Source organism: Dipteris shenzhenensis, chromosome 2, assembly GCF_047967505.1.
Source record: "Dipteris shenzhenensis isolate YYH24624 ecotype China chromosome 2, Dip_SZ_1.0, whole genome shotgun sequence".
Classification (NCBI taxonomy): domain Eukaryota; kingdom Viridiplantae; phylum Streptophyta; class Polypodiopsida; order Gleicheniales; family Dipteridaceae; genus Dipteris; species Dipteris shenzhenensis.
The window spans coordinates 57,424,131-57,437,599 of record NC_141597.1 but is presented as its reverse complement, the minus strand read 5'-3'; the positions used below and the strand labels follow the sequence as shown (position 1 = coordinate 57,437,599).

Here is a 13,469-nt window from a genome sequence, read left to right as displayed (position 1 = left end):
CACTTCAAGGCTAGTAGCATCCAAGTCCCTCGCAGCATAACTATCATATAGAGATTGCTTGAGGGACATTCTGAAGAAAGCATATGCCTGAGGAAACTGTTGTCCCATCCTAGAATGCAATCTTTGTGTCCAAATGGTCCATAGTACCCAAAAGCGAGTCCAGTGAGAGAAAAGGAGGAATGGAGACATCTGAGATGAGAGGCATCCAAACATTCAGAAGAGTTTCCCGAGTCTGATGGAGGGAAACCGAAGCCGCAGCAAATGAGAGACATGAGTGATCAATATCCGGGAATGCGAGCAAGACCATAATAGATGAGGAACTGTCTCATGGTGATGAGAGCAACGGGGGCAGGAAGGAGAAGCAATGCGGCGTGCTGCCAATTTCACCCCAATGGAAAAAGCTCCCACTATACATTTCCAAAAGAAAAGCCTCTGTTTCAGTGGCAATTTGGCTTTCCAAAAATTTTTGAGTCGTGATTGCCACCAAGATAAAGGCCTATCCAAATTCCAAAGAGTGTTGGCATGCTTATCAATCCATGGCGATGGAAGAAGAAATCTGTAGACCATGGAGGAGGTCAGATTGTGCATTGAAAGCGAACAGATAGCAGGAGATGGAGAGATCAGATTCCAGTCCAATAATCTGTCCTGTACAAATAGTGGAGGAACAGGAACAAATGGTTGCAACATAGTTGTAAGTATTCTCCAAATGGACCTATGATGTAGACCCAAAGGGAATGTCCTGCAAGCTTGTGGAAATGAAAGCATGTAACCTTGTTGATCCATAACATCTCGAACAGATCTTATGCCCAATTTCATAAGATTATACGCTTTAATGGGTGCCTGTAAAGCGAGGGGCGATTCAAACACCTTGCTCCAATGGATGCTTTCCAAGCGAAAAGAATTGCCATGATGAGAAGAAGCACCTGTCCATTTAGCATAAGAGAGAATTCTCTTCCAATCATGAATGAAAGCAGTAGAAAGAGGACAACCAGGAATTTTCCCCTGAAATGTGGTCATGATTGCTTCCCAGTGATCCACACACACACACACACCACACACTTTTTTTTTTTTGGTGAAATTAAGATACTTATACTATGAAACATTCATTTACATCCGGGCAGTGCTCAAAAGAGAGCTAAAGCCCTATCCATCAGAAGCAGTAAAAGAAAAGTTGAATACAAGAAACATCCAAATCTTCCTCATGTAAGGCATCGTATAAAGACCGCCGTAATGAGGCTCTGAAGAACTCATAAGGATGCTGAAGGGGAGAATTCAGAAATGCTTGATTGCGCTGCAGCCAGAGGGTCCATAAGGCCCAGTATCTGATCCAGTGGAAGAAGAGAGAATAGTGTGACAAAGAAGCTGATAGTTTGCCATACATCCAGAAAAACCTGTAGAACCTGTGTGCTGGAAATTTGAGAGATAAGAAATAGGAGATTCTATCTAGAAGGTCTCTGGAATATGAACAAAACCACAATACATGCGGAATACTCTCAGATGTAAGGTGACATCTAAGACAAAGAGGTGAAGCTATCCGTCTTTGAGCCAATTTCACTCCCACTGGTAGAATACCAACAATACATCTCCATAGAAAGAGTCGTTGCTTCAATGGCATTTTCAACTTCCATATCAATTGCAATTTTCCTTTCCACCAGGCTAATGATTTGTTCAGATGCCATAGAGAATTAGCATGATGGGCAATCCAGGGAGGAGGTAATAACAATCGATAAGCCTGTATAGAAGTCAATAACTGCAAAGGCCTAGAGGATATGCTTGGACTTGAAGACTAAAGGTGCCAATCTTGAAGCCTGTCTCTGACATTCAATGTCGGAATCGGAACCAGAGGGAGTAGGAGATCAGCAATAGCTTTCCAAATAGGTCTATGATGCATCCCTAGATTGTATTGTCGACATGCTATTGGAAAAGTGAGAATATTTCCTTGCATATCTACCACATCATCAATGAACCGGATACCCAATTTCATAAGATTGTAAGCTCTGATGGATTGTTGAACAGCAAGGGGAGAGGAAAACACAGCACTCCAATGAATACTTTCTAATATGAGTGAAGAAGCTATAGAAGCAGGATGAGGAGACCATTTGATGTGAGAGAGTACTTGCTTCCAGTCCTGAATCAAGGAATTAGAAAATGAACAACCAGGGATTTTACCTTGAAATTTTCCAAGTACTACTTCCGATGGATTAACTAGCCAATGTCCATAAGCATTTGTGCTCATCTGACCACACAAAATTGCCAGCATGATAGATCAAGGCCGCTCTTGTTGAAAAAATGTCTTGAGCATAGTGATCTTTCTTGCCAACACATGATATTTGATGTTCATTATATTCAAACCACCATGCATTCTTGGTGAGCAAAGCAAGTCCATTTTGAGCAACCGTAAAGCTTTTTTATGAAGCTTAGTTTTCCAAAAAATCTCCATGGCTTGAGACATAAAAGATGTGAGATCTCGAGATGACCAATGTAATAGAGGAAGGTAGAACTGGACATAAGCTAGAACAATAGACTGGACAATTCGAAGCCGTACATGTAGAGGCCATGTGGAGATCTTCCAATATTCTAATTTGTCCTGAATTTTGTTTGACACCCACGACATTTGTTGCTTATTGCTGATTTTCTAGCCAATAGGATAGCCCAAATGTCTTACTATGTTTTCCGGATGAATAATCTGGCCTGGCCATAGGATAGCATGCCAGTAACAATGCTTGAGAGGCAAGAGTTTTGATTTCTGAAAATTAATTTTAAGACCAGCTGCCAACCCAAAATCTGAAAGGGTATCCATCAAGAGGCGAATCTCCAATGGACTGTTCTTTTGCATGAAGAATGAATCATCTGCATAGGCCTGTGCAATGAAGGGTCGTGATCCAGAAATCTGAAGCCCCTCTAGCTGTCCAGTATCAACCATGTGATCCATATAAAGAAGCAAAGGATGTGAAGCGATGGCATAAAGCAAAGCACTGAGAGGGCATCCCTGTCGAACTGAACGTTAGAGAGTCCAATAAATGATTCCCTATAAAGCATTGTGCAGTGGAATTTGAATAAAGCCAATAAATGACATTAACTAGCTTTGGCCCAAAACCAAGTTTTAACATGATTTGAGAGACATAATCCCATTGTACTGTATCAAATGCCTTCGCCACATCCACCTGCATGACCAACACATCTTGATCTGAATATTTTGCATATTCCATTGCGATGAGAGTGTTAGAGATATTGTCATGTATGTGCCGTCTTGGAACAAAACCATATTGCCTGGGATGAAGTCCATCATGAAGGATATCCTTCATCCGGTGTACCAACATTTTGGCAATCAGTTTGTATATGACCGGCATCAAAGTGATGGGCCTCCAGTCATCCATAGTCTCACATAGAGGTTTTTTGGGCACAAGCTTAACCAGACCATGCTTCCAAGCTGAGGGAAGATGTTGATGCTGCCAGGCTACATTAATAAACTGGAGAATTGGACCCTTCAATTCAGGCTTAAAGGCTTCAAAAAATTCAACCGTCAGACCATCCCAGCCAGGGGATTTTTGTTTACCCAAATGCTTAAGGGCTTCATCCAATTCATCATCTGAAAAAGACATTTCCATCATTGAGGCTTTTTGCAAGGAGACAATAGTAGAAACAAGCTCGGTAAATCTGTTACGAGCCAATGCAACCTGAGGTGTAGAAGAAGATGGCTGAGAAAAAAGATGCTGAAAATGATCCAAACATTGTTTTTCTAGCTGAGAATGATCCACACACACACACACACTCACACTATGTGTATGTATGTATATGTATATATATCTCTATAAATGTATATATATGTATATGTATATATCTCTATAAATGTATATATATGTATATGTATATATCTTTATATATGTATATGTATATATCTCTATATATGTATATATATATATATCTCTATGTATATATGTATATGTACATATATCTATGTTTGTATATATGTATATGTATATCTATGTTTGTATATAGATATCTATGTATATATATGTATGTATATATATATATATATCTATATGTATATGTATGTATATCTATATCTATATCTATATCTATATATATGTATATATATATGTATATGTATGTATATCTATATCTATATCTATATCTATATATATGTATATATATATGTATATGTATGTATATGTATATGTATATCTATATATGTATATATATATGTATATATATGTATCTATATCTATATCTATATATGTATATATATGTATATATTTGTGTATGTATAAGGTAGCCTTGGTTGGGTAAGGTATCTCCCTATCTACTTTACAAGTTAGCTAGGTGGAAGGGACATGTGATATGGGAACACATGTTTTCACTATCAAGTGCATAGCTTGCTTGGTGGTCTAGACGTCATGTTCAAGGTACCAAACCTATGGCTGGGTGGTGAGCTCACCAACTTTCCCTTGGGGGCTTATATGGTGTGTTTGTGCTGTATTTCTTTGTTTTTGGATTGCCACTGAATGAAAGGTGTGGTTCTAATATTAGAAGATGGTTGTAAGCTGTAAGATTGGATGGATGCAAACCTTAAGCAGGGATGTAAATGTAATGATTCGCTGTAACTCTGCAGAAAGCTTTGTATGCGAGAAGATGGACGCCAACAAGTCTGCATTGTAGGCTTGAAAGAATTTGCTGTCTCAGATGTAGACCTTGTGAAAGACTACATTGAAAAGGGAAATGCATCACGGAGTACAGGATCAACTGGAGCAAATGAAGAGTCCTCGAGGTCCCATGCAATTCTTCAGCTGGTGATAAAAAAGCATTCCAATAAGAAGGAGGAGAGGGGAGGCAGATTGGTTGGAAAGTTTTCGTTTATTGATCTGGCTGGCAGTGAGCGTGGAGCTGATACTACCGATAATGATCGCCAAACAAGGTGATGTTTAAAATGGTGGCGCGTTGATCTGAACTAGAGGTTTTTCTGTGTATGTTGTGTATTGTGAATTCAACTTGGATTGGCTTTGAAATGCAGAATTGAAGGGGCAGAAATCAACAAGAGCTTACTTGCTCTGAAAGAGTGTATCAGGGCACTTGATCATGAACAAGGCCACATTCCTTTTCGGGGAAGTAAGCTAACTGAGGTTTTGCGAGACTCGTTTGTTGGTGACTCCCGCACTGTCATGATTTCTTGTATTTCCCCAAATACAGGCTCTTGTGAGCACACACTCAATACACTCCGATATGCTGACAGGTAAATGTGAGGTACATTATCCAAGTGATTGCAAAATTTTTAGGTGTATGATATGATAACCAACTTTTTCCATCCAGATGATGTTTTTCACCATGAATCAATATGGTAGACTGTTATCCCTTTTTGTACAGGTTTAGAAGAAACTACTGCATTTTTGCATTGCAGCTTTCCAAGCAAATGGACTGCTCTGATTTATGGGTACTGAGTAGGATTATCATAGAATAGATCAATGTGGCATGAGTACAGACATGATAGATTCCGGTCATATCGATGGAGCAGCCCATAGCTAGATATAAACATTTTGCTTGAGTTCTCTCGATTGTCAATTTGGGAGTTGACCTGAGCTGGATAGATATAAAAGAAAAGAAACATACTTGTTGAATATTTCAATTTTAAAATACGTAGGCTATATATACCTCGAAAGGTTTATGGATACGTGGTTTCTATCGTAAGGGCCAGACCTTTCACATTGCATTTGGCTTCATTCTTGGGCCTTCTATCATGGAGCATGCAATTTTTTTGAAATTCACAGTCATTGTATGGAGTGAAGCTCTTAGATCCTTTCATGGGTTTGGGCAAGTACCTAGATTCTTCTAGAAGACAATGGAAAGATGAATGCATAGAGAGACCTTAAGCATGAAGGGCACCAGTCTTCCTAACTACTGTTCAATGCTTTATTTATGATATATAGATGCTGGTAAAAATGCCCTAACTACTGTCTGTACATGAGTGCCAATCGGCATACAAAACTGAGCATCTGCGACTGTGGGAGAACGAGTTATGGTGCTGCTGAAACAGGACTGGAAATGCCACCTCTGACTGCTGTCCATGCCGCACGCTGGCTGTGGGCATCTCTGGGTGGCTGCAGGCTGAGAAAACTGAAGGAGAAACGGCCAAAAGGAATGAGAAACAAGGGACTGAAAAGCCCCTTGTATAGGCTGGAAACAGGCTGGCAGGCAGTTTTGACTGACCTGACCAGGCTGAGTTGACCGACCTGCTTGGTCGGGGGATTGGACCCGACTTGGTCAGCCCTGAGGACCGGCCTTGGGCAACCCAGCTGGCTTGCAAACAGGCTGCTTGGATAGCCTGAAATGCCATGAATCCTTGCTGAGAATTGAGCCATGTGTCAATGCCACCTGTGCCTTGGACTGGTGCATGTGACATCCCTAGACATTGGGCAAGCTCAATAAAGAGCAGAAGCACTTCATTATAAAAGGTGCTTTATGTTTGAACATTCAACAATGCCAACAAGACTCACTGATGGTATCACCCTTTATAATGATGAATTATAGCAGGTCTACAAAATGTGATTTATCCCTTTTATCTTTGAGAATCCGAATGTTCATATCCTGCTTTCCTTGGCTACTGCATTTGGAAGAATGAAAAGCTAATATTTCATACATCACACACTTTTTTTGGTGAAACCACTGAATCAATTAATGAATGCACTTTACAATCGCTCCTGGATTCATCTAGGTATTTACAATCGCTACCAGCAAGTGTGGCAGCTAGAAGCAGTGGGAAAACACCGCCACATGAAGACCTTTTGCTTTAGTGGAAGCCCATTCTTCCATATGATACGATCTTGTCCACTATTTGAGAGGTTTATTCAACCGCCAAAGTTCATTGCCATGATGCTGTATCCACGGTGGGGGGGATTAGTAGCCGACAAGCTCTCACTACTGTCAGTTTCATCATCGGCAGGTCCTGGCAACCAGTCTCTAGTCTTGCAAGTTTCCAATCCTCCAGTCTACCTTGTACCTGAAGACGAGAAATCAGGAGGAATGACTGAATTAACTCCCGCAGCTTGTGCCAAATACGCTTGGAGTGCGTGCTCAAAGCATAATGCCTATCTGCTATCTGAAAGGACATGAAAGTACCATCATCTTGAATCACATCCTACACATATTTGACACCTTTGCATGCAAGAAAATATGTCTTTTTGGGCTCTACCACAGCCATAGGTGTAGGAAAGAGCTTACTCCAATGTATACTCTCCAATGCCATACTATTTCCCATATCCGGTGGACGTCTAGACCAGAGGATGTATTGCAAAATTACTTGCCAAACAGCAATCAATCGGATAGTGAAAGGACAGCCAGGAATATTCCTTGCAATGAACCCATAAGAAAATCTTAGAAAGTGGTTTCCGAGTTACCAAAAGCATGTGTAGAAACCTTAGTGCACATCCCAGCCAGCATTTGTGTCCATGGTTCTTTCTGAGCTGCAAAAATACGTAGCATGGTAGCTTTCCGAGGAATGAAATGATAGTGTATGCTTAAAATGTTGAGCCCTTCATGCATGTTTGGAGAACAAACCAGCTCCACTTTCAAAAGACGAAGAGCTTTCTTGTCGTTTCTTGTTTTCCGAAGGTATTCTTGCTTGTGACATGAAAGCATCCAATGTTTTCTTTTCCCATGGTATTAGCGGCAATTGGAACTGCATATAAGCCATGATGATTGCTTGTGTGATGTGCAGGCCTACATGCAGCGGCCAAGTACAGAGCTTCCAGTAATCTAACTTTTGTGGTATGCTTTGCATCACCCAAGAGGTTTCCTCCTTTAAAGATATATACCAGCCAATTGGATATCCTAAGTGCCATACTATTTGTCCTGGTTCCAAAATATGACCCGGCCACGATAGCTCATGCCAATCTTTGCAGTCTGAGGAAAAAGCTTTGACTTTTGAAAATTAATATGAAAAAGCATTTATGATGGAGGGCCTATCCGACTAAGTGTTGTGTGGAAAGAAGAAAGAGTAACTTGCATATGCTTGAGCCACGAAATGTTTGCACATGCGCACACACATAGACATATACATACATACATACATACATACATACACACTTTTTTTTTTTTGGTAAACCCACATACATACATACACACACTTTTTTTTGTGAAACCAAGATATTTACATTACGAAACTTTCATTTACATCTGGGCAGTGCTCAAAAGAGAGCCAAAGCCCTTTGCATCAGAAGCAGTAAAAGAAAAGTTGAATACAAGAGACATCCAAATCTTCCTCATGTAAGGCATCATATAACGATTGCCGCAATGAGTCTCGGAAGAACTCATATGGATGCTGAAGGGGAGAATTTAGATATGCTTGATTACGCTGCAACCAGAGGGTCCATAAGGCCCAGTATCTGATCCAGTGGAAGAAAAGAGAATACTGTGACAGAGATGCTGATAGTTTGCCATACATCCAGAAAAACCTGGAGAACCTGTGTGCTGGAAATCTGAGAGATAAGAAATAGGAGATTCTGTCGAGAAGGTTTCTGGAATGTGAACAAGACCACAGAAGTAAGATGACATCTTGGACAAAGAGGTGAAGCTATCCGCCTTTGAGCCAATTTCACCCCTACCGGAAGAATACCAACAATACATCTCCATAAAAATAGACGTTCCTTCAATGGCATTTTCAACTTTCATGTCAATTGCAATTTTCCCTTCCACCAGGCTAATGACTTGTTCAAATGCCATAGAGAATTAGCATGATGGGCAATCCAAGGAGGAGGTAATATCAATCGATAAGCCTATATAGAAGTCAATAAATGCAAAGGCTTAGAGGAGATGCTTGTATTTGAAGACTGGAGGTGCCAATCTTGAAGCCTGTCTCTGACATTCAATGTCGGTATCGGAACCAGAGGGAGTAAGAGATCAGCAATAGCTTTCCATATAGGTCTATGATGCATCCCCAGATTGTATTGTCGACATGCTACTGGACAAGTGAGGATATTTCCTTGCATATCTACTACATCATCAATGAAATGGATACCCATTTTCATAAGATTATAAGCTCTGATGGGTTGTTGAGCTGCAAGGGGAGAGAACACAACACTCCAATGAATACTTTCCATTCTGAGTGAGGAATCTGTAGAAGTAGGAAGGGGAGACCATTTGATGTGCGAGAGTACTTGCTTCCAATCCTGTATCAAGGAATTAGAAAATGGACAGCGAGGTATTTTACCTTGAAATTTGCCTAGTACTACTTCCGATGGATCAACTAGCCAATGTCCATAAGCATTTGTGGTCATCTGTCCTGGACCAAGGCTGCTCTTGTTGAAAAAATGTCTTGAGCATAGTGATCTTTCTTGCCAACACATCAAATTGGATGTTGATTATATTCAAACCACCATGCATTCTTGGTGAACAAAGCATATCCATTTTGAGCAGCCGTAAAGCTTTTTTATGAAGCTTTGTTTTCCAAAAAATCTCCATGGCTTGAGACATAAAGGAGGTGAGATCTCGGGATGACCAATGTAATAGAGGAAGGTAGAACTAGACATAAGCTAGAACAATAGACTGGACAATTCGAAGCCGTACATGCAGTGGCCAAGTGGAGATCTTCCAATATTCTAATTTGTCCTGAATTTTGTTTGACACCCATGACATTTGTTGCTTATTGCTGATTTTCCAGCCAATGGGATAGCCCAAATGTCTTACTATGTTTTCTGGATAAATAATCTGGCCTCGCCACAGGGTAGCATGCCAATCACAGTGCTTGAGAGGCAAGAGTTTTGATTTCTGAAAGTTGATTTTAAGACCAGCCGCCAACCCAAAATTGATAGGGTATCCATCAAAAGGCGAATCTCCAAAGGGCTATTCTTTGGCATGAAGAATGAATCATCTGCATAGGCCTGAACAATGAAGGGTCGTGAACCAGAAATCTGAAGCCCCTCTAGCTGTCCAGTATCAACCATGTGATCCATATAAAGAAGCAAAGGATGTGAAGTGATGGCATATAGCAGAGCACTGAGAGGGCATCCCTGTCGAACTGAACGTTCAAGAGTCCAAGACTTAGACAAATGATTCCCTATAAAGCATTGAGCAGTGGAATCTGAGTAGAGCCAATATATGACATTAACTAACTTTGGCCCAAAACCAAGTTTTGACATGATTTGAGAGACATAATCCCACTGTACTGTATCCAAAGCCTTCGCCACATCCACCTGCATAACCAACACATCTTGATCTGTATATTTTGCATATTCCATTGCAATGAGAGTGTTAGAGATATTGTCATGTATGTGCCGTCTTGGAACAAAACCATATTGCCGGGGATGAAGTCCATCATGAAGGATATCCTTTATCCGATGTACCAACATTTTGGCAATCGGTTTGTATATGACCGGCATCAAAGTGATGGGCCTCCAGTCATCCATAGTCTCACATAGAGGTTTTTTGGGCACCAGCTTAACCAGACCATGCTTCCAAGCTGAGGGAAGATGTTGCTGTTGCGAGGCTACATTTATAAACTGCAGAATTGGACCTTTCAATTCAGGCCAAAAGGCGTCAAAGAATTCAACCGTCAGACCATCCCAGCCAGGGGATTTATATTTACCCAAATGCCGAAGAGCTTCATCCAATTCCACATCTGTAAAAGACATTTCCAGCATTGAGGCTTTTTGCGGAGAGACAATAGGAGAAACAAGTGCAGTAAATCTGTTTCGAGCTGGAACAACCTGAGGCGTAGGAAAAGATGGCTGAGAAAAGAGAAGCTGAAAATGATCCAAACATTGTTTCTCCAGCTGAGATAGAGTCTGAGTCCAAAGGCCATCTGATTTCCTGATCCTCATGATAGATTGGCTTTGTCTATTTGCATGTAAGTTCCGAAAAAAAGATTTTGAGGAACAGCCCTTATCTAGCATAGGTTTAGCTCTAGCCCTGATCTGCCATTTGGACAGCCTGCGTTTGTCATTGGCATCTATTATAGAGGAAGCATAGGACAATAAATGCTGCTCAGAAGCAGATAGAGATCTTTGATGACCAAGCTGAACCAAATACTGCTTGTTTGATTTTGCCCAATGGATATGCTGTCTAGTTTCTGCCATGTACCATCTTCCATATTCCTTTATGACATTTTGAATACGATGTGTGAAAGAGGTCCAAGCAAATGCCAGATTCTCCTGAGCATGATACAGGCCAGTCTGATCATTTGCTGGAATTTTTCATGTGTGAGATATATTTGATTGACCTGTAAATACCTGTTTGAGGAGAGCTGCAAATCATCCAGAGGCATACCAAAAGAAAGAGCTAGCCAAAGCGGAGTATGATCAGATAATTGTTGTGAATAATCAGTCCACATTTGACATGTATATCCATCATATTGCTGAGCATGAATGAGATAATATCTATCAAGCCTGGCCCAATATTCTGTAAAAGCATTATGATGATATGTGAATCCCATAACTGATGGGTGAGTTGCTGTCCATAAATCTGCAAATTGAAGAGATGATGTCATATGTTCCCATTGCTGAATTTCAGAGGGCAGCATATGAGATTTATGTGTGGTATTGTCCTTCCAATGTGGAGAGTTGTTGAAATAACCACAAAGTAAAGCATTTGAAGACCAAGGATATTGCTTGATGGAGTTCCACATTTGAGTTCTGGAAGCTGAATTCTGAGAGGCATACAAAGATCCTATTTCAAAAATCTCTTCATTAACCATACATTGGATGATCATCCATTGTCCACTAAGATCATTATATGCTATCCAAGGTTGCAGTTCATGTCTGGCTAGAATGCACAGCCCGGAAAATTGTTCAGATCCTGAATAAAATATATCATATCCAGAAAAAAACCCATGCTGGCCAGCAAAAAAATGCTGATTATGCTCTTGTAAACACACAACATCTGGGTGAGTTGTATTTATATAATGCCATAGAAGCCTCCATTTATTCTAGTTACAAAGGCCCTATATATTATAGGAAAAACATTTAAGAGAAGCACACATGAAGATATATACAAGAGATGATCATTCCTTCAAAAGAACGGGAGGCCTCAAGCCTCTGCCATTGCCACAGGGTCTTGCTGACCCTCAGCATCCAATTCTCTGATAATATCATCTTCTTCACAAATGGAAAGACCTTTCTTGACTGCATTAACCCATGCCTTCGAGATGGGGTTGCTTGGAGAGGTAGAAGATTGTCCTGGAGAAGGAGCAGAGGCATCCCAATTACGAGATTGGAGTGGTCTTTGTTTGAGAGGCACCGTCTTCTTTGCAGTCTGCCATCCCTCGTGAGAAGATGTGTTATTTTCCCCTAACTTGCTTTTTCCTTTTTCCTTATTTTGAGCTGAATTGGCCTGGCTCCCTGTATGCAGTGAAGGCTTTGCTCCTTTAGCCTCAAGTTTTTCCACATATATCTTCTGAGCTCCTTTATTAGAAGGCAGAGGGATAGCTGCTGGAGGAGGTGGATGAAGGATAGAGGGACACTCTGAAGCAAGATGCCCAAACTTGTGACAAGAAAAACAAGCTCCAGCAAAAATGCCCTATTTTAGAGTGAAATATTTCCTTCCCAAATTAACACCCTCAATCTCAACTGCAATAGAGGAGGGGGTGGGTCTATCAGTATCCCATAGGATGCAAAAACGATTTTTATTACCTGTGGGACGAGGGGGACAGATGACTTGTCCCAATGTCATGGCTAAACCTTGAAGCTCTGTTCTCATGTAATTTGGAAAATCAACCACTTCAACCCATACAGGGCAATGATGCTTGTTCTGGTAGTCCTTATTAGGGGACCAGGGCATGATATGCACCATTTGTCGACCAAAAAATAAAGGGGACATTTCCAGCATCTTTTGTTTTGTCAGGGCATCCAAAAGATGAACTTCATAAAATCCTCGGGAGGCAAAATAGACTCCTTCTACATAGCATCCACCTAGGAGAGAATTCACCCATTGACCCACATCATTAGCAGAAGGAATTTTGCCTGGAAAAAAGATGATAACTGCAGTTTGAGAAAGCTTCTTCAAAGGATGTACAAGAGAGGGCAACTTCATTTTGTAAGTGAGTTCCGGAGCAGGTTGACTCCATTCCCTTCTACTTTGTTGAAAATCATCATTCAACATATCAAACACATAGGAAGCATCTTCAGATGAAGGAGATATGGGGGAAGAGGTTTCCCTTGATTGTTACACACACACACACACACACGTGCGGAGAAGTGCTGCACACATAAATCAGCAAGCTCTGAATGAGATGTTGACCAAGAACCATCAAGCATCCAGATCCGACAGATATTGGCAGCCTGTCTTTTGTAGTGTAAACTCTTAAAAAATTGCTTGGAAGAGCAGCTTTATCCAAAAAAGCCCATTGTCTGGATCGGGTTTCCCATTTAGCAAGCTTTCTGCGACCATTGGAGTGAAGAGAGAATTGAGCCTGACATAAGAGCATTCTTATCTCTGAAGACAAAGGGCGAAGATGAGCTAGCTCAGTCAAACTTTGACAAGTAAAT

At 40.8% G+C, this 13,469-nt stretch overlaps 1 protein-coding gene across 1 annotated transcript in view; it reads left to right on the top strand.

The window, feature by feature from the left end:
* LOC147905033 (kinesin-like protein KIN-13A) overlaps positions 1 to 13,469 on the top strand; it is a 121,002-nt gene that overhangs the window by 54,179 nt on the left and 53,354 nt on the right. Inside the window, exons 8-9 of the mRNA XM_087389483.1 lie at positions 4,613 to 4,915; positions 5,012 to 5,230. Of these exons, the coding sequence (XP_087245609.1) occupies positions 4,613 to 4,915; positions 5,012 to 5,230 (522 nt within the window). The remainder of the gene's footprint in view (positions 1 to 4,612; positions 4,916 to 5,011; positions 5,231 to 13,469) is intronic.